At 45.7% G+C, this 24,913-nt stretch overlaps 1 protein-coding gene across 2 annotated transcripts in view; it reads right to left on the bottom strand.

Annotated features, from left to right (window-relative positions):
* Positions 1 to 5,604: 5,604 nt before the first annotated feature.
* The window catches only part of UIMC1 (ubiquitin interaction motif containing 1), a 78,907-nt gene continuing 59,598 nt past the window's right edge, over positions 5,605 to 24,913 (bottom strand). For both annotated transcript variants that reach the window (XM_081184931.1, XM_081184930.1), the window contains exons 10-14: positions 19,531 to 19,609; positions 16,951 to 17,077; positions 9,048 to 9,111; positions 6,942 to 6,984; positions 5,605 to 6,069 (exon numbers count right to left, since the gene is read on the bottom strand). In XM_081184931.1, the coding sequence (XP_081041057.1) occupies positions 5,856 to 6,069; positions 6,942 to 6,984; positions 9,048 to 9,111; positions 16,951 to 17,077; positions 19,531 to 19,609 (527 nt within the window). In that variant the 3' untranslated portion in view covers positions 5,605 to 5,855. The remainder of the gene's footprint in view (positions 6,070 to 6,941; positions 6,985 to 9,047; positions 9,112 to 16,950; positions 17,078 to 19,530; positions 19,610 to 24,913) is intronic.

Raw genomic sequence — 24,913 nt, 5'->3', positions numbered from 1 at the left:
CATGTGCTTCTCCGCTCTCGTCTTCTGGGGATCAGCAGCTACCAGTTCTCGAGATCGGTTTCTCTCATTACCACCCTGCTACTGCAGAGAGCATCCAGGCAAGGGAAGATGGCTATGCTAAGCAGTTATTCCTGCCGATGGGGAGAGAGCGCCTAGTAGGAAATGCCTATGGCTTCCTGTGCAGCAACAGATGGGAATCAGGCAGCTCCCAGATTCCTATTTCGACCAGGTTCAGATCATAGGAGGACCTAGGTACATCCTTTGCTGAGAAAAGGGATTTTTCACACATGAGCAGGCTGAGGAGAGGTCAGCCTCATCGCTGCTCCCTCATACGGATGCCTTCCCTTATTGCGAGCTCCCTTCCTGCGAAGGACAACCCTGCCAGAGGGCTGAGGGCTGGGGGAGGACAGCCTGTCTGTGCAAATGTGCTGTGTGCTGGAGAATGGGGAAAGGGAGATAGTTTAATGAATAATAAAACATATTTGAGGCCTCCGTGACAGCTGGGCAGAGGTTCAACAGCAGAGACTGCCACAAGCTGTCTTTGGGCAGCAGCCTCTCGGTGACCAACAAGGGCGAGCACAGGACCTGACAGCAGCTTTTCTGGGAAACGCACTTGCTTTCAGCCTCTGTTTCGAACAGAGCTGGTGAGTGAAAGGTTGAGGCTCTGCCATCTCCCTCCCTGTCCCGCCAGCCCCAGGAAAGACACTTTCTTCTACCCTGTCATCTCCTTGCAGATTCAGTAGCCAAGGGTGGGCAGACCTGAGGCCTGCATAGTCTTTGGTCTTGCATGCAGGTGGGTAAGGAGTTGGGGGTGGAAGCTGGGGGGAAAGGGGGTGGTAGAAAAAGAGGGGAGTCCTGCTTACTTTTGGCTCTGGTTCCAGATACTTTGGGCCCTTGCCCCTGTAAGAAATGGAAAATGTCACTTTTTTATAAAAGGCCAAAGGCCTCAGACAAGTTGCACCATCTGAGCAGATTGCAACAGCTAAGGAACCCAAACGCCAAAACCTGGAAGTAAATGCTCCGGTTTTCTAACTTTTTTTGGAACCTGAACATCTGGTGCGGTTTCCACTTGAGTGCAACCAATCAGAAGCCTTGGTTGTCAAACAGTTCGGAAGTCAAACAGTCTTCCAGAACAGATTATGTTCAACAACCAAGGTTTGACTGTACAGTGGTACCTCAGGTTAAGAACTTAATTCATTCTGGAGGTCCGTTCTTAACCTGGAACTGTTCTTAACCTGAGGTACCACTTTAGCTAATGGGGCCTCCCGCTGCTGCCATGCCGCTGCCACGCGATTTCTGTTCTCATCCTGAAGCAAAGTTCTTAACCCGAGGTACTATTTCTGGGTTAGCGGAGTCTGTAACCTGAAGCTCTGTAACCTGAGGTACCACTGTATATGCTTGTGTTTTACTGAACTTGGGTGTGCCTGCTTTTGGGACACCCCGCTTCTTGTAAGAAACGTGTAATCAATAAAACTCTTTGCTGCTTCACCAATTTTGCTCAGACTTTATTTCAAGGGTCTCGGGACCCAGAGTCTTGGGACTGGTGTTTTTATATCTCCCACCCCACAGCCCTGCCCACCATTGGATCTAGCCCTGCCCTCCTCCCACCTGCAGGAGAGTGGCCCTCCGCTACTTCCAGTTGTCTTGAACCCCTGGCCTACCTGGCAGCAAGTCAGTGTACCAAGTCCAAAGTTCAAAGTCCGAGGGTCGATCCATACAAGTGAAGTCCAAAATCCAAAGTCCAAAGGTCAGGAAACTATTCAGGGTCAATCCAAGCAGCCACGTCCAAAGTCCAGCAGTCAGGATACAGTCCAGAGTCAAACCCGAACCATGGAGGTCCAGGAGCCTCCAAGTCAAGGTCCCTCAACATGGGCAGTTGAGCAGACACAGCCCCTCAGCTCTGCTTCCCCTTTGTCCTTTGCATGCTTATTGCAGGATCTGGCTTGATGAGGCATGTGACCCTCACCTGTCCTGAGCCTGCTCCAGCTGAGGAATCACACCTCTCCTCCCAGAGCTAGCGAGCTGCACCTGGCCAGCTAGGGAGCTGGGCTGTGGGCCCTTGCCTGCCTCAGCCACCCCTGCTCCCTGTGCTTCAGAGCCCTCCATGTTCAGGGAGACAGCTTGCTCTGGTGTAGCTAGACACCCTTTGTCAGGATCCTCTTCTTCCTCTTCCTCCTGCCCGTTGTCCTGCCAGTTCATGACACCAGGCTGGACAGGGTTGGCAGTCCAACATGAGACTGACAGCAAGTGTTGAGAAAAGTGACCAAACAACTGAAAATGTGAATTTGACCTTTGGGGATTTCAAAACATCAATTTCATTCTGGAAGTTAACATTTAAAGTTTAACACACATAACCATTGTTACTATTACTGTTATTTTATTACTACTATAACTATTTATATACTGCCCTGCATCAAAAGACCTGAGGGTGGTTCACAAGAACCTTAAGGCAATGTTAAATTGCTCACTCATGTTTTACACCTTCACAAAAGCAAAGCAGTATCTGTAACGTGGAATGTCTGGGCTTTCCTTCCCCAAGTGCACCGAGGGGACGGACCTGGGAGTGATTTGGGGAATGGTCTCTGGGAATAATCTTGAGGTCTAAGTATACATGGGAGGGGATCCTTTAGGTGGTCTGCCTTTTCTTCATTTGATTGCTTAAATGACATATTATGTCAGTGATCTGCTCTCAGGTCCCAGTTTCTCTACTGCTATTGCCTCATATTCCCTGATTTTGCCTAACACTATCATGCTCTAAAATATTCCTTAAGGAATTTGTGTCTGATGAGTCCAGAAAAGTACCCAGCTAAGAAATAAAAGTGATGTGTAAACCACCACATAAGCCCTATACTACTCCTACTTGGCTTGGAATGGAAAATGAAATAGAACTGACGGCTGGGTGCACCTTTGTAGCTCCTGTGTGGAGATCCCAGTGTTGACACCAGGGAACTTCACCCAATGCTGGTTTTGTATAAAGTATGTGCTCAGTACCATGCCAGAGTGTGGTCACCCTAGTTCTGCGACACCTGGGATCAGGATGCTCAGAACATCCTCTCCCTCTTAGCTTCTTTGAAGCCAGTCTGCCACACAAAAGGAGACAGACACGGCTGCAGAAAAAGGTGCAGCCAGGCTTGCAAAGCAGAGATTATTGCTGCCCAGGCTACCGAGCCAAGCTTTCCTTTGTTTGCTCACTGCTATCAAGTACCCTGAGTGAAAGTGCTCCAATCGAGCGGCGGTACAGGCTGACAATTTCCATGAGACGTCCGCTAGACACCGTGCAGAGAGACGAGTGGCTCTGTCCCAAGGTGACACTGTCCGCCGCACGCCCTGGGACTGTGTCAGCTTTGCCTGGAAGGAGGCTTGTGGGAGCGGCTGCTGGTGGGATCCCCAGCCTGCCGTGGCTGCTTTCATTGGTGTCTCCTTGAGCCGACCCTGAGCATTGGTGACAGCTGAGCTTGGGAAAGTCATTCTGCACTTTCCTTATCACCAATTGAAAAGATAAACAAGGGGTTTTGCTTCCAGCGGCAGGCCTGCAGTGGATTGACAGTTAACGAGGAAGAAACCAGGAGGGTTTCTTTTATGCAGACATCTTTTATGCAGTGAAATTGGAGAAAGATCTCAGATGCACTGAAATTTGGCAAGTTAACAAGGGAAGGAGTACGTGCCAAGGCAGTGGAAGCTGAAGACGTGGCAGCACCAAATACCCCCTATTGCTTTTTTATTCATTTTTTGCCTTGCCTTGCCATCAGCTTCAAGCAGCAAGCAGAGTGATTCTAAGCAGTTAAGTTCCACAGAATTTAATGGGCATCACTCCCTAGCTGAGGCTGCTTGGATTTCAGCCGCTGGCTCAGGGACCCTTTATGCACTGCACAGAATCAAGAGGTGAAGCTTTTCCTATACTGCCCCACCTCAGACAACAGGTGGCGAATCATATCTGAATCCTACACATCTAATCGATTGTAGGAAACAACAATGCCAAGAAGGGTTTATTGAGCCTTTCTGCCCCCCAATGCATTTTTTCCTCTGTAAAGAGAGGTGGTTCCTCACAAAAACAAAACATCTCTTTTTTACAGAGGAAAGAATTGCATTGGACATGCAACCTCCTCACTGTTCCATAGAGAGCCAAAAGTGCCCAGTTCAAGTAAAGCTTTCTCACTGAAGGTATGAAATGGGTTCAAACAAAACTTTGAGGAGCCCAAGGGACTCGGGGAGCAACAAGGCTCCCTATGGTACTGGGTGAAGGTGAAGGGTAACACTACCACTGTTTTGGCCATGGAATGGACAAAGCCAGCAAGCTCTAAATAAAGCCCCCTCCCTCCCCCATTCTTCCAGCCAGGTAGGGTTGGAACTCAAGATGCCTGAAGCCCAGATAATGGAAAATCCATCCTGTGTCATGTTTTTTTTCTGAAAAGGAAACCCCTTCTACCTCTTCCTTTCTCTTCTGCACACACAGAATGCACATACGCCTTTGCAGGACACCTCTAGGCCACTAAAATCCTTCTGTCTTTAGCAGGAGTCGACACCAGCCTTTTCACAGTAGATAAAACAATGTCCCATTAAGATAGCATGTCATCCTTCCTTTAGTTCTCCCTGGCCTCTGTAAGCAATTTAGAGACAGGGATTTCTTTGTTTTATGTGTAATTGCTGTTACCTGTAACCTGCCCTTGAGCTCTTGCAATAGCGCAGGCTCTGCATCAAAATAAAATAAAGTCCCAAGAATGTACAGTATTTTGTAGGAACATGGAACAATTAGGTAATAACAGAACATCAAGGTGTGGGCTGCTCGCTTTTGCTGTGCCACAGGCCATGTTAGATACCCCTTGGGCCTAATTTTTAGATTCGAAGCTCTTTCAGGCAGGGACTGAATGAATTATATTACGGTACAGTACCCAGCACAACAGAGCTCAGGCTAAATGTGGCCTTCAATTAAAATTAAAACAGCAGCCGAGAGGGGATTGATCATAGGACAAGCAGGGGAGCCACACCATTGATACCACAGCCTCACAGATCTGCTATGTGTGCGTGTAACTCAGGGTAGCAATTGGCAGCCTACAGACCCCATTTGATACCTGCCTTGATTTTTCCTTTCCTATGCCAGATTGGAAATCTACCCCAAAGCACTTTAGCCAGGGATAATCCAGCCTGCCAGATTTAAGAAGTTGGCCATTTCTGATTTAATTTTATCTAATATATTAGGACAAAAACCCAATTTTTTCTCTTTTTCTCTCCTCTTTTGTATTTATTGATCTGTGCTCAAGTCATGGTACTTGCCCGTGTAGAACGTAAGCCGAAAACTGGCTAATCTTGTCCATCACACTCATATTCCATCAGTGGTGTGAAGTTAGTGCAAAACAGGGCAGGCTATAACCAAAGCTATACACACCTCTAAAGAACCATTGTTTTTAATGGCAGAAGCACACTTTTATGTCTCTCTCACTCATATAACAGGACTTAAAAATGCTCAGCTTTGGCTGGACCACTCACCAAGTTTTTGACGTAAGCAATAAGATGCCTCATACTGACCAGTGGGCTTTTTTATGGACACATAAGTTGTGAAGTAATAAAATAAAACAATAATAAAAAGGATTCCCAAACAGCAGAGGATTGCAGATTATAAAAACATAATAAATATATTTCGTTTTCTTTTATAATTGAAAAGCAAGGTTGAAGAGGCATCTATAAAGTACACAACCAATTCAATACATGACAAATCCTGTATGATTCATACAATATGTACAGAAGAGGGATGTCTGAAGCTGGTAGAGAAGTTGCGCTCTTCCTGCCAGACAAAGTCAGTGGAATGGAAGAGCTTGCTTCCTATTCTGTTTCCAGGCCCCTTTTCTCTTGTGCAATGCTCAGTATTTCTTCCTGCTCCTGAGGCTGGCTTTGGCTTGTTTCTGACTGCCAGAGCCAATGGCGAGCTGTTTTTTGAAGTCCACTAGGCAGTCTTTGGCTTCAGAAATGGAGGTGAAAGATTTAATTGGAGAGTCACTACAACCTGCCTGGGGAAAGGTGCTCTGGACATTGTGACTGCACTCTGCTTTCTTGCCCGCCTCTGTCAAGCTGCGCCTGGTAGGAGGGAAATACAAAAGAAAACAAAATGTAAAACCAGACAGCTAGTCTTACAACATGAGTCTGTAAGCCATAGTTTTACAAAATGCAACTCTTCCAACTTCTTCCTCTTTATTTATTTAATGCATTTTACACAGCCTTTTGGTCCCCTTCAAGGTGGCTCACAACCTAAGTTAAAACGTCCTACAAAACACATGCAGTAATAAAGATGAGAAGAGAAAGTATATTGCACAAAATAGAGCAAACATATAAAACAATGGGGAGGAGGAATTGTACTAAAGACACAGTTGAACAAAAAGGTCTCAGCAACCTGTCTAATCACCAATAATGAAAGCCCAGTGGGACACACTGGAGGAGGAAGCCTCAGACTCTGGGCACCAATGCAGAGAAGGCCCTGTCTCGGTCAATTTGACCTACAATGACAACAGGGTGCAGAGCAAGCCTTCCCATTATTAATGCAGCAAGAAGGGCCAGGTCATGTAAGAGAAGGTGATTCTTCAAATATTCTAGTACTGTTTAGGGCTTTTTAGGCAATCAGTAGCACCATAACCTGTGCCCCTATACATACTGGCAACCAATGAAGAAGACATAAAATGAGAACTCTACTGTCTAATGTAGTCAACACATCCTAGTGTTGCACTCAGAGTTATTTCCTTCCTGCATGCACTCAGAGTTATTTGCTTCTTATTCAGAAGTGGCTGAGTTCCTTGTCCATCAACGGCAGAAACTAATGTTATTACATACAGTCAACTTTCCACCTTACTAAAGCCTTTCCTTTGGGCTTTGCTGATAGCACGGTGCTCAAAACCTGCACTAGGGTGGTCATACTTTTGCTATGGCAGGTGAAAGACCCTGTGGCACTAGCTCACCTTGAGTCATCTTCTCCAGATAGTGTGGCAGCCTCCTCTGCATCTGAAATGAGAGTGCATCACAGGATCTTAATCCCACCAGCAGTGGTCCAAAATTCCAAGTCCTAGGAAGTGCAAGTTCCATTTTATTTTAAACTAGTGACTGCTTAGAAGCCATTATGGCAAGTATGAAGCTTAAATACAGAAATACATAAAACCTCATCTGGAGTATTAGTTGTCCAGTCTGAGCATTACTCTTTGAGAAGGATTTTGTAGACAAATGAGAACAGGTTCAGAGGAGATCACCAAAGATGGTCAGTGGTGCGGAAACAAGGCCTGTGAGGAAATGTTGAAGAAACGAATGCTGTCCTGACCCCTGTACTCCTGTTTAGAACCCCAATGTGAAAGAAGTAGTCATTTTTCTGTGAACACGTTGCTTGGTGGGGGAGGGAGGGGAGAAGAACTTCAGTTTTGTTGGGGGGTGGGGGTTGTCTTTTACCATGAAGTAGCCTTCCTCAATCTGGTATCCTCCACATGTTTTGGACTAGTATTCCCATCGTCCTTGACCCTTGGCCCCAGCCAGCACGGACAATGGTCAGGGATGATGGGAATGGTAGTGGGCACAATATTGAGGAAGGGTGCCTTAAGGGTTCATAATGTTGCAAGGTGACTGGTGTGTGTGTGTGTGTGTTCTTGCTTAAACAATCATTGTGTCTTCCCTGGAGGGCTTTCTACCACTCCTCAAAGACAATTGGTCAAATTAAAAAGGGGCAAATATACAGACATGACCTTAAAAGGAAACAGGTATATTTAGCCTGGAGAAGGTTGAGGAGAGACACAATAGCACCCTTCAAATACCCAAAGGGTTGTCCACAGAAGAGGGCAAAGCCTTGTTCGCTGTTTCCCCATTGGGCAAGACAAGATCTAATAGGTTTAAGATTAAGGAGGGTCGAACTCAGTTGAATGTTTGGGGAAGCCTCCTGGCAGCAAGAGCAGCTCGACAGTGGGACAGATTACCTAGAGGGGTGGTGGGCTCTTCCCCTTGCTAGAGGTCTTCAGAGGTCTAAAATGTCCACCTATTGATGATGCTCCAGTTCTGTATCATGTGCACTGAGCAGGGGGGTGGACTGGAAGGCATAGAAAACCCCTCAAAACCTACAGCTCTGTGATCATGGCTGGCCACTCTTTCAAGACAACGTTCATTTCAGTGAGAAGCTGCATCCCTTGGAAAACACTGCTCAGCCAAACTGGATTTGGCAGAGGAGGGGGAACTATACCTTTTCTGGTGTTGCAATCTTGGAAGGAGCCCCATGGCAACAGATGGAGCTTTAAAAATGATTTTGTTTTAGACTTCTATCACCTGAACCTACGCCTTTTACAGAGACAAACTAAAACCAAATGTTAGCAGAAAAACTGGTAATGAAAAGATTTTTTAAAATATAGCTGAATAATTACTATGCAGGGAAAAGGAGGCAGATGCGTTTCTGCTGCCTTGTTTCAAAAGAGACCTCTCACAAAGCTTCTGGGGATGTTCCTTCAAGAATCAAGACACCCAGTAATGACCTTTGCCCTCATTATGGCCAAACAGCTCTGCTAAGAGCAACAAAATTGTGGTGCGCAAAAGCCTGGGTCTTTCTTCAGAAAAAAACATGCATGTGGGGGAGAATAGCAGCAACCAAGGCTGAGCTATGCTCTATAGATAGAAGGCAATCATGTGCTTATGCTATGTTAGAGAGCAATAGTAGAATCAATATATCAGCAATAAGGCAAAGGTCTAGTGAATCTCAGGCCCGAGGGCCAAATGCAGACCTCCAGACATATCTATCTGGCCCATATCTCTCGACAGCCCTGCTCCATGCCCTCCTTAAGTGCTTTTGCCTGGCTGGAATGTGCCCAGGAATGAATTGCAATGGCTGCTCTTCTTTGTGAATGGTAGATGGAGAGAAGTGCATGGGTGGCAGGTTAGAAACCTCTGGTGTGGCTGGAATGTACAAAGAATCTAATGCTCTACCCATTTTTGCCTCTAGTCCTGCTCACCACTAGCATGTGAGGCACCCATGAAGGCATGTAGCCCTCCAGCTGAACAAGGTCTCCCACCCATGCAATGAAGTGTGCTGGCTCTCCTACCTGAAGCCTTGTGTTCGGATTGCTCCAGCATGCTCAAGAGGTGGCCTTCCATTCTTCCCCTCTCCTGTGGCAAAGTAAGAAAACATCCTCATTAGGTCCTGCACGAACAGAGCTCCTAAGGCAGAACATTTCCTGCTATGTATTCTGGACAAAGGCAAAAAGGCATTGGGAGAATGTCACAGAGAAGACGACTACCTGAGTAGAAGGCACTTGGCAATGTAACACTGGTTTCAAAATTATGACATTCTGGAACACAAAACATTTTGGAAACTGTACCTTATTTCAAAACTTGCACATCTCCTGTGGCTCAGGAACCGTGGTCAAAAGCTTTGCCAGAGCATGGGAAAAAAGGTTTGGGTCTCATAGAAAAGTGGTGTGTAAAAGTAGGGGGGGGAGAGAGGAGCAATGAACAATTTGCAAGTGAGCTGAGCAAAGGCGGCTATCCCTTTCCCAATTTATCTTCTATTTTCTTTAGTAGATATTGGCACAGTGTTTTCAGGCACTTCTTTGCAACCCTAATCTTCAGGAACATGTGTTGTTGTTTTTAAGACAACTATGATTACAGTGGTGCCTCGCAAGACGAAAAAAATCCGTTCCGTGAGTCTCTTCGTCTAGCGGTTTTTTCGTCTTGCGAAGCAACCCTATTAGCGGCTTAGCGAATTAGCGCTATTAGGGTTTAGCGGATTAGCGGCTATTAAAGGCTTAGCGGCTTAGCGGCTAAAAGGCTATTAGCAGCTTAGAAAAAGGGGGGGGGCGAAAAAGAATCGGAACACTCGCAAGACGTTTTCGTCTTGCGAAGCAAGCCCATAGGGAAATTCGTCTTGCGAAGCAGCTCAAAAACGGAAAACCCTTTCGTCTAGCGGGTTTTCCGTCTTGCGAGGCATTCGTCTCCACTGTATTGGAGATCAGCACAACTGGCTTTGAAAGCCATAATCCACTTCTCCCCATGGGTCATCTATGTAAACAAGATTCCTAGACATCCTGTTTGTAGGTGCACTAAATCGGATAAGCAGAGAATGCTCTACTGGAGGTGTGCCATAAGGATCGACAGGCAAAGGCTCCAAGTCTAGCCTCTGCAAATAATCTTGTCCCTTGTTTTATCAACTTTTGTATTTCATTCTGTAGACTGAGGATAACCTCAGCCTCTTGTCTGAAGGAAGCACCATTTTGACATATTCTCACTGAAGATGTCTAAAATATGCACAAATCAAGCCAGGTAAAGAAATTCCATGAGCCGAGATGAAAGGAAAAACAGAGAAATGATTATTTGCCCAGATCTTCCAAGTTTTTAACAGCTTGTGGGGAGAGAGATGACATCTTCTGGGCTTTAACACTCTAGATGCAAACTACTTATTAAGTTTAGCAGGGCTCCACAATCAAGGTGAGACCTCTATGCAAAGTCCCTGCACCAACCTTAGACACTACTAATTCTAAAGGGATGGAAGAGAACATGATCAGGTTGCTGAAAGGAGCTGCAATCTGTTTTGGACCCACTGGCCTCCTGTGACACCCTTTGCTATGCAGATGAAACTTCCCTAAATGTCTCTGTCACATCAAAATGTTAATTGCCATGGAAGTCATCCCAGTTTATCTGTCCCTTTTCCTCTCTACCCACGAAATCCCCTGTCTGCCCATCCCAGCAGCAGCATACAAATCAAAAGCCAAAGACGGATGGGAGCATCTAGCAGTGGCCAAAAATGTATATTTGGCTGTAGCAAAAGAAGGCCTTAGTAAAACAGATTTGGTGAGAGGTTCACAAAAAAGTCACTAAAGATTAGAAAGAATTTGGGGATTTATCATCTGGATTACATGCTATGGCAAACATAATTAACATGAAACAGACATACACACACATCCCATGATGGTATACCAGGAGGTAACAAACAAGAACTGTGTTGTTATGTTAGAACTGGGATGAGATGTTATGAGAGGTCCCTGGCTGTCAAAAAAATAAAAATCCCCAGACCCAGCAAAGGGAATGATGGTAAAGAAACGCTAAGTGTAGTGATGTTGAATCCTACATTTTAGGTTATTAGCTGTGCTGGGGGAGTAAGAAGGCAGAGGGGTTGTAGGACTGCTGCTTTTGGTGGTAGCTGTAGGACATCTAGTTTCAGTCTAGGAATCAAATGGAGACCAGAAACTGCATTCTGATTCTGTTATGCTGTGCATCTGTTGGCTAACCAAATACAACCCACCATTAATCAAACTCTTTTAGTTTATTTTAATTGCTCATCAAGTTCTATGTGGTAATCAGGTAGAATACTAAAGTAAATTTGTCAGCTTTGAAGGTTCCAGATTCTTTAGAGATTATGATCCTTTCTTTAAAAAAAAAACCTCAGAAAAATCTTATGTACATCAAAAAATTCTGGGCAGGCATTCCTCCAGTTCCCCAAGGAATACAGACAGGGCGGGGAGGGACAGAGAGAGAGAGAGAGAGAGGGAGAGAGGGAGGGAGAGAGAGCCTCAGGAGAAGCACACTTTCAGTTCAGAACATGCAATGTCCAGGTCACGTGAGAGCATGTGGAAGCTCCTTTGTGCAGATACTGAGGAACAAGGGAGAGGACCTAGACCGGAACGCCAAAGGGGTGTGTAATGCCTGCTGTTTAAGACAGGCTCTGTCCACATGGGGGGGGGGGGAGCGATTTGAAGTCAGTGGCATTAACGGAGGCCTCCCACAGTGCTGGAAACTGCATAATGCTTGGCTGTGTCCCAGCCAAACTCATCAACAGGCAATCTCGTCATTTGCATGCGAATCCCCGAGGGCCTGGGGTATGTGATGGATTTAAGGGATTAGACAAAACTGAGACATCATGTTGCATCTTCCTGCTGAGAAATCACATTGCCTTAGCACTCTCGCTGCTGCCATGGATTACAACCTCCCTGTCAGAAATAAATCAGCAAGGAGGCTGCACGCAGACCTCTACCGCAAACAAGATGGGCAGTGCACACAAGGTAGCAGGCAAGTGCCTCAGAGGGTGCCAGGGCACCAGGATGCTGATCCTTATTTCATATGCCGGAGGTTAAATGCTCACAAGGCATTAGCTAGAGGAACATCAGTGACCAATGCGAAGGGAGAGGGCCAGCTAAATTATCATATGGTAAACAGACCAGGATTAATAGTGTTTTGACAAAATAATTATATACCCAGTTTGTCATTACTTAAAGATGATAGTATAATTGAAAACTAAGGGCTGCAGCAAACCCTGGGGCCCAGTGAATGATTCAGGAAAAGTGGCCTGTCAAAAATATCTGAATATCTGCATTCCAGTTAATACTGGGAACACCCATAAATTTTAGTTAACTATGGTTTGCATCTATGTAATGTAGGCTTTGTGGCAAAGGGGTTCTCTGTAACACATACTCTGCGCTCGGGGGGGGGGCACAGTTACCTTTTGAAAGAACAGGACACTCCTGAGAAACAAGCTCTAAGAGGTACAGGTGTGTAGTATAGACCAGTGTCTCTTTTTGCCAAGGGAGAAGTATAAAGAGTTTGGAACCATGTATTTGCATCTCTCTCTCTCTCTCTCTCTCTCTCTCTCTCTCTCTCTCTCTCTCTAAAAGAATATGGCACTCTAATGCACACTCTTCTAAAGAGTGTCAACTCAGACTCTTTCATGATGCCTGCATACTTAATGTGAATGAGGCATAATGTGAATGAGCAGGCATAATGTGAATAAGAGCTTACCTTTATTCTATGTTTTTGCCTGGGAATTTGGTTTTAAATGTGTCATGTCTGAATACTGCAATGTAGTACTTTTAAATGTACAAATGTCCCTGAAAGCAAATTTGTAAGTCACTTTGGTTTGCCCTGGGCAAGACAAAGTGAGACAAGTAGGTGTAACAAATTTAATAAACAATGGTGGTAATGATGATGATAAACTATTTTTGCAACTGCCCCTTCATGGCCTTTGGTGTGCATGGCATGGCATGATATAGAAGCATTATGAGTTCCTGGATCATATGTGAAAGATGCTCCCCCAATTCTCATTGATAGGTTCTGCAATCTGGGGAAAAGCCTGTCCTTTCTCCTCAAGGTCCCAACTTTGGGCTAGATCAAAACATATTTGCATTTGCTGTCTGTGGCACTGCAGGAAACAATGTATTCTTCTATTGTGCTGTCTACAAAAGGACAGGCCATAAATGTTCATAACAGACAAATAATATGAGATGAGCACAGAAATGATAACAGCATGCATTTTCACAATGTAGCTATGGTGCAGCTGAAACAACAAAATATACAAATTGCAGAGGAACATGCAGGTAGAGAAACATATAACAAGAACTCAAAAAGAGAGAGCTGTCTATTTGGGGACTGAAGGACAGCAAGGCATGCCTCTCATGGATATTCAGGGATTTGGAATCAATTTTGACTTAGCAAAAGGCATCCCTGTGAATGTAACACTTCTTTTGGGATGAGACAAATATGCTGCTCCAGCATTCAACTTGCTGGTGTGGCACACAACTTCAGAAGTGGAACATGGATTGTGGGAGATGCAAAGGCGGAGATGGAAACTTATTCCTGAAACAGACATTGTTTTGTTCTAGCTTAGCAGTGCAAATCCCAGCACGCACCACTGAGAAATGGAAGAATTTTGGTGCTAGGAAAGGAGATAAAGACTTCCTGCTCCTGAGAGACAAGCAGGTGTCCTTGAGGCCCTCCCTTATCAACTTCTGCAAAACTACTAGAGAAGGGTTGTGGGCTGGGGACCAATATTGGGCCTCAGCTCTTCAGCTTGGCCCTTGGTCATGCAGTGAACTTTCGGTTGGCAGGACAGCAGCAGCTCCGCATATGTGTGGTGCATAGGAACTGGTCAGAGAACGAGGCTGGAACATGGAGAACTGGAAGGGAAGAATGGAAAGAGGAGAAATGGACCACATGGCTGGCTGAGCATAAGGGAAGGAAGAGAAAGAATGGAAAGGAGGGTGAGGACAGAGAGAGATGGGCCAAGGGATTGGGAGAGGGGACGCCTCTAGGGTGGCCCTTCATCTACTTCACAGACAAGCTGCACTCTCCCTTCCCAACTAGTCACCAGCTGAGCCAGGAAGCCTCTCCTCCCTCCTCAGAAGGGAAAGGGCAAGAGCAGGAAGGAAACTAGAAAGATATAAAATGTTTTCCAAGTAATAATATGTGACTAAAGAGAGGGAAGCTGTTACAGGTGGTGGAGAAGGAGGATTGCTGAAAGCTGGCAGTATGGGGGTGGGAACAGGGTACAAGCTAACTGTGGAAGGAGAAGGGTAGAAGACATGACAGAGATTAATAAAAAATATTTGGAGAGACTGGGGGAGGTGGAGGAAAAGGGAACTATGAAATAAAAATACACTTATGGAACTGTAGGAAGAAATTCTTTCTAAAACTGGATGGCAGGGCTGAGTCCAGACGCCTCCAGAGCCAACCCTGTATTTAGCTTGAGGAAACCTGACCTATGGAACTCCTTGCACAAGGAAATTGCTGTGATAATGAATCCAACGATTTAGAGAAGAGGGGACGTCAATAGAAAATTGTGCCAGTTTACTGTTGGCTGATTATGCCAATCACCACTGTCATTTCATCACTGGCTTTGCCCACACACTGCCACTTTGTGAATGGCGGGCGTCAGTAAATGTTAACCTTCTTAAGTGGGCTCAGGGGGAAGAAAGTTTCAGAGCCCCTGTACTACACAGAACAATGTATATACTTTGTAAGCAAATCATCATCATCTCGGGGGAAAGTAATGATCTGAGAGTCACAGATTTTACCCATTTTCCACATCCACAAGGACTAGAAAGATACCGTATTTTGCGCCCCATAGGACGCACCGGCCCATAGCCCCAGGTGCGGAGCTGGAAGAACCAGGTCGGGGAACAGCAGGACGGGGCGCTCCGCCTCCCCGCTGTCCCCCGAGCTTGTGGGGCTGGCGATGGGGAGAAGTGCGCTGAGCCCGGGACTGCAGGCAGCTCTGCACGGCCATCGGGAGCCGGGCGGGACTTCGCGCCCCGCTCCCAATGGCCGCGCAGAGCTGCGCTGAGCCCAGGACTGCAGGCGGCTCTGCGCCACCATTGGGAGCCGGGCGGGACTTCGCGCCCTGCTCCCGATGGCCGTGCAGAGCTGCGCTGAGCCAGGGACTGCAGGCAGCTCTGTGCGGCCATCGGGAGCCGGGCGGGACTTCGCGCCCTGCTCCCGATGGCCGCGCAGAGCTGTGCTGAGCCCGGGACTGCAGGCAGCTCTGCGCAACCCTCGGAGCCAGTCTCCCGAGGGTTGCGCAGAGCTTCCTGAAGCCTGGAGAGCGAGAGGGGTCGGTGCGCACCGACCCCTCTCGCTCTCCAGCTTCAGCGAAAGCCTGCATTCGCCGCATAGGATGCACACACATTTCTCCTTCATTTTTGGAGGGGAAAAAGGGCATCCTATAGGGCAAAAAATACGGCACTTAGCATGCAGTGCCAAGTCAAAAACAGGAGGGGGCCAGGAGAATCGAGACTTCTCATCCCATTCCAAGAATTCAGGGTGAATTATAACACATTCTAATCTCAGGTGCACAATCCTGCAAGAAAGATTAGGCTGAAGAGATTACTTGCTAAAGGGCATTCACAGAGGCTGGTGGCTGAGCAGGGATTTGAACCTCTCTACATGGGATCATGTCGTGGAAGAGCAGCTCTCAAGCAGCAGGTAGTAAGTCTGAATAGCCAAGCTTACTTTTGTTGTTAGAAATATCAGATTCAGCTGCCCCACAGAAAGTTACTTCCTGTCCCTGCTGACCATTTAATCCTCACCCGCTGCTCCCCACAGTTACACTATGATGCTGAGCACAGTGCTTCATTTTTTTGGTGCACTGTAGTAAGTCATGATAGGTATAGTAGATAGGTGCTGCATCTGATTGAGGCAAGTTTTGGGTCAAACCTCTAGAATATCCACCCTCCTGGGGTGCCAGGTTCCATGCAAAAGGCCCATGAGAGCATGGCATCTGCACAGTTACATCAATTATGTTTTAAGGTTGGGACTTTAGGGCAAAGGGCAGGTAATTAACAAATAATAAAAACCAATTCAAAGTGCTGGATTTGACCTATAAAGCCTTAAGTGGCTCAGAACAGCAATATCTCAAGGACCAACTCTCCCCATATAAACCGTCCCAGACACTGCAATCATAATCCGAGGCCCTTTTTGATGTGCCTCCTCCATTTGAAGTCCAGAGGGTGGCAATACAAGAATGGGCCTTTTCTACATTGGCTCTCCCCAGGGAGGCTCACCTAGCACTTTCACTATACATCTTCATGTGCCAGGTGAAAATGTTCCTCTTCAACCACGTCTTGGCCAATTAATATTCTACAGACTCTAAAATGTGTTTGTGGGAGTGGGGCGGTTACCGTTTTTGTTTTAACTATTTATTTTGTGCTTCTATCCTGTATTTTTCTCTTGTGAAACGCCCTGAGATGAAGGGTAGTATATAAATTTAATCTCTTCTTCTTCTTCTTCTTCTTCTTCTTCTTCTTCTTCTTCTTCGCTGTGTGGGGTAAACTCAAGGAAGACAGTCCTAGCTGAGTGGCAGAAAAACTACCCTGCATGCAGAAGAGCCCAGATTCAATTTCTGGTATCTTCAGATAGGGCTAGGAGAGACCCCTCTCTGGAATCCAGGAGAGACACTGTCAGTCGCTGTGGACAATGCTGAGCTAGATAGACTAACAGTCTGACTTGGTATAAGGCAGTCTCTTAGGTTCCTAAGAGCAGCTTTTAAGCAGCCGGGGTAAGTCTTACTTTAATGCACAGCCTCCCTTTAGAAAATCATATGCACTAATGCGTATGACCTGCTGGAACAGATATGCAATAATGTATGCAATAACGGGACAGATATGCAATAATGCATAGACCTGCTGGAACAGATAATGCAAGCATGAGAAAATAAAACTGCTTCATGAAAGAGTCTATTCTCACCTTTGTGCGCCTTGGCCTACTGTCACCCTGGGTTCCATTAGCAGTCCGACTCCAAAGACAGTCGTCCACATGCCTGTGATACTCTTTCCATGGCACCAGAGTCTTACAGAGGTAACACTTCTCATACCTACCAGGCCAGAAGAGAAAGAATCACATTAGGATTCACTCTGCCTTGAGTGCTTTTTGCTTCTCCAAGCCATTCTGTGGTGAAGGCTTGTCAATGGAGCTGGATGTGCACAGCAGGATGACCAATAAAACTGGCCTGATGCCAATCAAAAGGATGGAGTGATTAGTGGTTTTCCCCCAACTGCTTTTCTGTGTCCTGCTGCTGCAGCAGTGGGATGGTAATGAAATCAGCTCCTCTAACTATCTCAAACAATGCCCGTTTCCCTTCAGACATAAAACACCCTGTCAACACAGCTGAAATGAAGTGTTATGCTTTTGGAAAAGGGAGTTACATTTTGCCTATGAAGCATACCTTGTGCATTAAATCAGAGATATGTTTTCCTGAGTTTGAATGAACTCATCTAAACTTGCACATCAAGACTTCCAGGGCACCGACTCCATTTTAGACCTTGCAAGGGAGAACTGAGCGTCGGCCAATTTCCAGAAAATTGGGCAGAAATGCCATCCTCTTCCAACTCCTTTCACTGCAACCTCCTAAACTGTGTGCACATGTTTCCGTGCTGTGAAACTGACTGTGCCCACCAAGCAGGAAGGACAGCTAGATCACAAGAACAACATGAATGCAAGTGCAGAACTTGAGCAGGGTGCAGCTGCTGAACTGTGGGGTCCTGAACTGGAACAGCTCAACAAGCCTCTGAAGAGCCCCCTCCATGCTAAATTCTGCAGTACTTTTCCATATTTTCTTTCCAGTCGTTGCTGATTACCAAGATAATGTGTCTAAACAGAAGCTGTCCTCTCTATAATTAGCCTAATTCCATTAGTGATGTTGCCATCCAGTGTTTGTAACAGCAAAATTACTTCCATGGCAGGGATTTTTACTGTCAGATCCTTTCTTATGATGCTGTGTGGGTGGGAGGGGGAGGAGGGGTGGCAGCAAGAAAGATTAAACTAAACCATCTCCATCTGAACAAAGTCTAATTTCATTAAGGATATCACTGCAGGTACCATCCTTGCCAGCCTTCTTCATCAAGCATCTCTCTGACATGCAGATCTGCCACTCAAAGCTAACTCACTCTTTCAACAGCTACCTGTTCTTAGAGCTTGTCAACAGCCCAAGGTTCTGCTGCTTGCAGGGATTTGATATAGGTTCACTTTAGCAACTGTAGCCAATGAATTATAACTAAATTGCATGTTTTGTCCCAGGGCAAACAAACAAACAAAAAAAATGATGCTCAAGCTTTGTGGGGGCAATTTTCTACCACTATAGGATTTTGCTTGTCAGCCACTGTTATGGATTACTTTGGAAACAACAACAACACACAAAAGCAAACCTCAGAGCAATTGGAACCTGCTCATTTCCACCACAATGAAACACCATCATTACAGATTTGTGCAGCTGTACAAGCAATCCCCTCCAACACCTTGGTAGAAAATGGGCATACTTGTTGTATGATCTTTCTTTGAGACATGGAATGGAGGGAGAGGCAAAGCAGGGCGCAAGGAAATGCAAGCTCAGATGAAACATGGCAGCCACAACAGGCAAGTACAGTGTTAGCACTTGAGTAGCAGCTCTATGTGGCTTTTTGCATAATGAAAATGGCTAGAAATTGTGACTCATTCATAATGGTTTGACTTGAACCATGCAAATGCAATGCCCAGTGGCACTGTCTGATTTCCAGATGATTTCACTGTATAGTGTACTGCAGATCACCAGCTGGTTGAATCAAAATGAACTCAGCCACGATCTGCCAAACATTTATAAAACTTAGAGATGCCAATCCTAGCATTTCATGATCCCTGTAGTGCTGAAATGGGCAACCTTTTTTCTGTCTAGGGCTGCACTCTCTCAGGAGTAATGCGTGTGTGTGTGGTGGGTGGGTGGGTGTTTGTGTGCAGAGCTGAAGACACCAAATCAGACTGTCAGTTACCCCCTTTCCTCTCTCCTCCTCCTCTTCCTCCCTGCCCAAGAGATTGAATGTGACAAGGACAAAGAACCAAGGGCAGGGATTTGAAAGTTCAGAACCAACCTTCATATCACCCACTGAGTTTTATGGGGGAAAGTATTGTTCCATGTGTGGCAATGGCTTTGGAGATGAATGGAAGGGTGGGAGAGCTGGAGAGAGCAAAGCACTAAAACAGAGAGTAGCATATCAAAAGCGCATCAGCAAAACTTGACAGAATACAAACAGAACACAGAGCCAGTCAAAAATAAGTGAAAGGGAAGCCAAAGGCAAAAACAGGTAAGAATCAGCTGGGCTTTCCTTTCACAGGAGTCTCTCAGATGCCAGAGTGAAGGATGGTGGAGGCAGGCAGTAATGCAATCACCTTCAAGCAGAGAGAGAGAGTGCCAAAGCTCCACAGACTGGTGCAGCAAAGGGACCCACAAATGGCCCCAAACAGGGTCTTCAAAGGAAAGAGGAAAAAGTGCTGTAACATGGCAGCATACCTACTTACCTGTCAGTGTCAGCAGGTTCTAACGACTCTTTGCAACTGGTGACTTTAGTCTTGGCTGCTCTCTGTCGTCGGGTTAACACTTCAAAACAAGAACAGAACAGTTGTTCCACCTCACTTCTTAAGAACCTGGGGAGGCTTGTCAAGAGTCCCAACAAAATACACAGTGTGCATTTGGAAAGCATTTTCAAAGCTCTCCTACCCAGGCAGCACCAGTTCGTTTGGGGACATCACAGTGGGAAAAGTAAAAAAGAGGACTCTTTTTTTAATGGCCTAGTCTTTCCTACTGTGAAAGCTGCAGCTGTAAAGCTTCCGCCCAGAAAAAATATTTGCTAACTTCTTTGTCCTCCTGACATAATATAACATAAAAAGATAATGACAGCAGCATTTAGATGTTACTTGCCTCAGCTGACATAAACACTTTTTTGAGCAAATAATGTATAGCTCAGTTTCAACATTCACATGGCCTCTGTTGGCAGCCTAAAAAATTAAGCTAAAGAGCTGTTTCAATGCCTGAAATAAAGATTAGGTTTGCTTACTTGGCTGCACTACACAGGCCAGAACCTATATGGAAAACCACAAAACACAGGATTCCTGTATGTAGGTTTCAGGCTCTCCATCTCTTCCAGAACTGTGATTCAATCTGAGGAAGTGCAAGACCCTTGGGCTCAGTCAAGGCTTGGCTGGATAACCTCAATGAGTAAAGGTGAACACTATTACAGAGGCTTTCTATACACTGCATAGCTAAGCATTAAAAGTCTGGTAGGAAAGGAGGAAGGCTTGAACTGTGGGCAGAATTTGTTTATTCAGTGTGTAATCCAAAAATATCCTATTTCTATATTCAGAAAAAGCCAGGCACATTTACTTGCACTGACTTAAGGTGTATCGTCTATTTTGATTGAGATCCTGGTTGTTGTTTTTGGCAGACTTTGGAATCCTTTGGCAAAGATTCAGTAGTGGAAGAAGATTGAGAATAAGGATGAAGATCCATGGGGGCAGAGGGGACGACAAGTAGGCATTAACAAATGGCATAAATCCTTTGCCTATCACTGATCACTAGGCATTCTGCTCATTTTGCTCTGTCCCATGTAGATTCCACACTTCCAGCTGAACTAACCATGTACTTTGAACCTGTAGAATTCAGGATGGATAAAATAAAGTGCTCCTTCTTGCAGTACATAGTTAAAGTATGGAGCTCGCTCCCCCAGGATGGCCACCAACTTGGATGGCTTTAAAAAAGAACTTAGACAAATTCACGGAGCAGAGGACTACTGATGGCTAGTAGTCATGGTGGCTATGCTCTAGCTCTACAGCTGGAGGCAGCAATGCTTCAGAACACCAGTTGCTGAAACCATGGTTTCCAGTTTCTGCTCCCTGGTTTCCCACAGGCAACTGATTGGCCACTATGAGAACGGGATGCTGGACTAGATGGGCCACTGGTCTGATCCAGCTGGCTATTCCTATGTTCTTAGCACCCACGAGGACCAGGAGCAACAACAAAACAAAAGGCAGATGCTAATTAAGCCAAATTTTACACCGCACTTAAGTACACATACATACACTCCCTCAAAGAACGGTTGACTTCTTTTTTTCAGTCAGAACCGGTGATGAGGGTGACCCCCCAAAAATCAAATCAGTGCTATGTGTTTGTCAGCAAGCCCAGCCAAATGCTCCAGCTTTTCTTACCAAATATATGTAGGGAGAAACTTAAAAGTGCTGTTCCATACAGTTGAATTCCTTTCAACATATTCCTGTTGACAGGCCACCAGCTATGCTACTTGGGGAACATATCAGATATCCTCAGCCATTTCCACCAGGGTGCTGGAGTTTCTAATGCAGAAACAGATGTTGCTTTAAGCACTCTTGGGCAATTTAGTGGAGGGGACAGTGTATTAGAACACTTTTACAGCCTTGTATCAGATCTTCCTGTGCTCAATATTCTCATTAGGAGAAAGGTCTGAATCAGTGTTATAGGCACTATAAAACTGTTACTGTTTGCTCAACATCTGCTGTAAAGTGGGTGCCCACAGAGTTCAGACTAGAAAGATGCCTTATTGGTGCCAGAGCAGTCTGGGGCCTTGAAACATACATTTTTGCTCCACAGTTCTTTTGTCCCTGTTCCCTTGCTGGTTGCTATAATTGACCGGTTCATCTGCTACTTTTCATGAGTGGATTTGCCCCAATGTATCTACTACAATGACCAGTGTGTGGTCTGTGCACTCCCTGGGTTGAAGCTTGTGCTTGCAGAGGATTCTGGGGTGCCCACTGTGTGTAAGACAGAGTGGATCTGCGCGCTCTCTCTCTCTTTTTCAAATGCTGACCAGTCAGTTATCAAAAGAGGGCACCCTTGTTTCCGCCAGCCTGGCCTAGATATGAATCAGTGACCTGGGTGCATGAGGCTTCCATGCCCTGCTGTTAATCCCCGAGTCACCTGACGCTCCCAAAGGCTTTTTCACAAGCTCGTTTGCAGCAAAAGCAGAGAAGATCTCTAAGCCAGTGCACAGTTGTTAATATTCCTGTAACAGTCTTTCTCAGAGTGCCTTGTGCACAGCTCAGGTGTTAATCAGTGCTATTTTTTTCCAAGAGAAAGGAACACATCTGGCACAGCAATCCTGCTAGAAACCTTTGGGACTGGCGCTACAGAAACACCAGAAAAGACCTGGTGTGACAGCTGTGCTGCCAAGAGCAGCAAGAGAAAGTGCAGGGGTGGCATCACCGGTTGGCTCAGCCCGTCACAGGTGAGCTGGCCTGCTCCCGTTCCAAACGCTCAACCCAAGAGTGCTATTGCCGGATTGCGCCAGCAGAGCTCAACTCCAGCAGAGATAGCAAGCCTAGAACAAGGTTCCCAAGGAGGAAGCTTAGTGGGGGGAAATCTTAACAGAAGCTACAAGATAAATCTCCTCTTAGAGCAAGAAAAGGAGTGGGCAAGCATGCCTCTCAGCCATCTATACAAAATGAGCACAGCATCTCCCCTCAAAACATGCTGAGCTAAGTCAGACATGTTCGCAATGCTCATTGTAGTCAAATTAAAACTTTATCAGCTTCAGATTTCTTCTTGTCAGTACAAAAGAACCTTGGCATCCTCCTGACTTCTCTAGATATCATCTAAACCATTTTTTTTTGTGCATTCCACATTGCCTAGGCTTTTCTGTCCATACTGAGATGGTCCAGGAGCTCAAGGCAGCACATCACAGTAAGAATACACCTTGAGGAGTCGATACGCAGCTCCCCTGCAGCGATTTGCATAACTTGATGGGTTTCTGAGGATTCCAGCATTCTTTTCTTTAAAAAATTGTGTACATTTTGAGCTCTTTTGGTTGCTATGAAACTTGACAGCTCAAACTGCTTGCTGAGTTATAGAAAAAGATAGATCTTCCAATATGGCCTTGGGCAAACCATATAACTGCAATGATTTCCCATGACCTTACCTCCTTGAAAGTACATCATCTTATTACTTAAGAGTTACAGGTGATCTCTTGGAAATCACCTTCAGATTTGAGGAAACAAGAAACCACAAGCAGAGAACTAAATATTGTCTCAGGGTCTGCATGGCGATTTTGAGGGAAGCAGCAGTCAGGGGCACAGCAAACAGACAACAGGACTCCTGTAATCCACACTGTGGCTGCATGCAGTCTGTGCTAGTCACCTGCCTATCCACAGTACAGGGAGAATGGTCAGGGAGCTAACTTAACTGATGCAACCCACACCACCCAAGAAATGCAGAGCAACTTTCCATTCCTACTTTCTTAACAACCAGTTTACACATGAGATCGCCTTACCCTACATGTTTCCACTCAACCACTTTGGCCAGAGGAATTGGCACTACTACAGGCGCCACATAAAACATTGGTAAGAACTCAATTGTTAAGTGTGCCATCACCTGCACTCTGAAACTCCCTGCCTATTGAGATCAAGCAGGTGGCTTCACTGTACTCCGGTTTTTGGCAGTTGCTTAAAATATTCCTCTCTAGACAAGCCCACCAGATGCTTAGAAAGTTGAGGTACCGGTAATTTTAATCTGCTTTAGTATTGTGGCTTCTGTATGTTTTAAAGCAGGGTTGTAAATTTTTCTTACCGTTTTATCTTTTGAGTTTTTGGGGGTTTTTTTACAATCCACTGGTGTATAAATGTTATATAATAATCTATAAATAATACTTTCTCTGAGATTCCTCTCTGCACGACTATTTCTATGATAAAGCACTACAGCTAAGAGTGCAAGAAATCCCTCAGAAGATACCCTTTGGCCGAGAAGTGGATCCTTTTGGTTCAGCATATTTTCCTAGCATCAAAACCGAGTATAGCTCACATCCTTTACAACTATTGGGGAACCATAAACGAAACAGATTATATCAAGTGTCTAGGTATACTGCTTACATTTTGCAGCAGACTTCCTATTGCCTTTATCTAGGGCTTCCTCCCCACCCCGCTAAATATCTATTCTCGTTTACCAGCCATGCTATTTTTTGTGTGAAGGATCCTATTAATGGAAATAATTTATTGTACGTTGGCCCTTCCAAGAAGTGATGAAGCTTTTCCCTGTGCCAGTTCTGTTACTTTTTTATGCTGCATCAGTGCCACTTCTCTCGGTGTTGAAGCTTTATTAAGAAAAACAGCACCAGCACCAGCATGGCTGCAGCTCAGAAAACTGAAGACTGTGTCATTCTGTGCACCTGAGATGTGGCTGCAGGAAGGAAAAGAATGGTACCCTGCCTTGACCTATTATGGAGCTGGACAGCTTTAGCTTTGTGGTCACTGCGGCGGAGGAATAAAGCTGGAGGGCATGTTGAGAACAAAAAGGCTTGGGGAAGGTAACAGCCAGTCTGTTGCAATGTTCTTGTCTGCAGATTGGAAGGGAAATGAAAGGCTTCTTTCTGTTTTATACCGAGGCTGGGGGCAAGGCATCAGGGGGTCTGAAAGGGAAAACTGCAGCTGTGAGACCCAAGTGTCTTGCTCTCTGCCCCAAGGGGGAGCTTGCCCAAGGGGGAGCTGCTGGCCTGCACTTTGCTGCACTTCAGCATCACTACAAATGCTCAGAGAGAAGAGCAAGACTAGCACACTTGCTGCCCCTATAATGGAGACCAAATGGTGCCTGCCCACACCTTACCAGGCAAACACTTTAAGAGGACTTACTGCACCGTTGAGATATTTACAGTGGTACCTTGGTTCTCAAACGTAATCTGTTTTGGAAGTCTCTTCGACTTCCAAAAGGTTAAAAAAACAAGGTGCAGCTTTCAATTGGCGCAGGCGCCCCAGAATCAATAGCCGACAGCCGCATCGGATGTTCAGCTTCCAAAAAATGTTCAAAAACCGGAACACTTACTTCCGAGTTTTTGGCATTCAGGAGCCGATTTGTTCGTCAACTAAGACGTTTGAGAACCAAGGTTCC

The sequence above is a fragment of the Podarcis bocagei genome (genome assembly GCF_964188305.1).
Source record: "Podarcis bocagei genome assembly, chromosome: 2".
Taxonomy (NCBI): Eukaryota; Metazoa; Chordata; class Lepidosauria; order Squamata; family Lacertidae; genus Podarcis; species Podarcis bocagei.
Note: the sequence above shows the minus strand (reverse complement) of the source record. Positions and strands in the feature narration are given on the sequence as shown.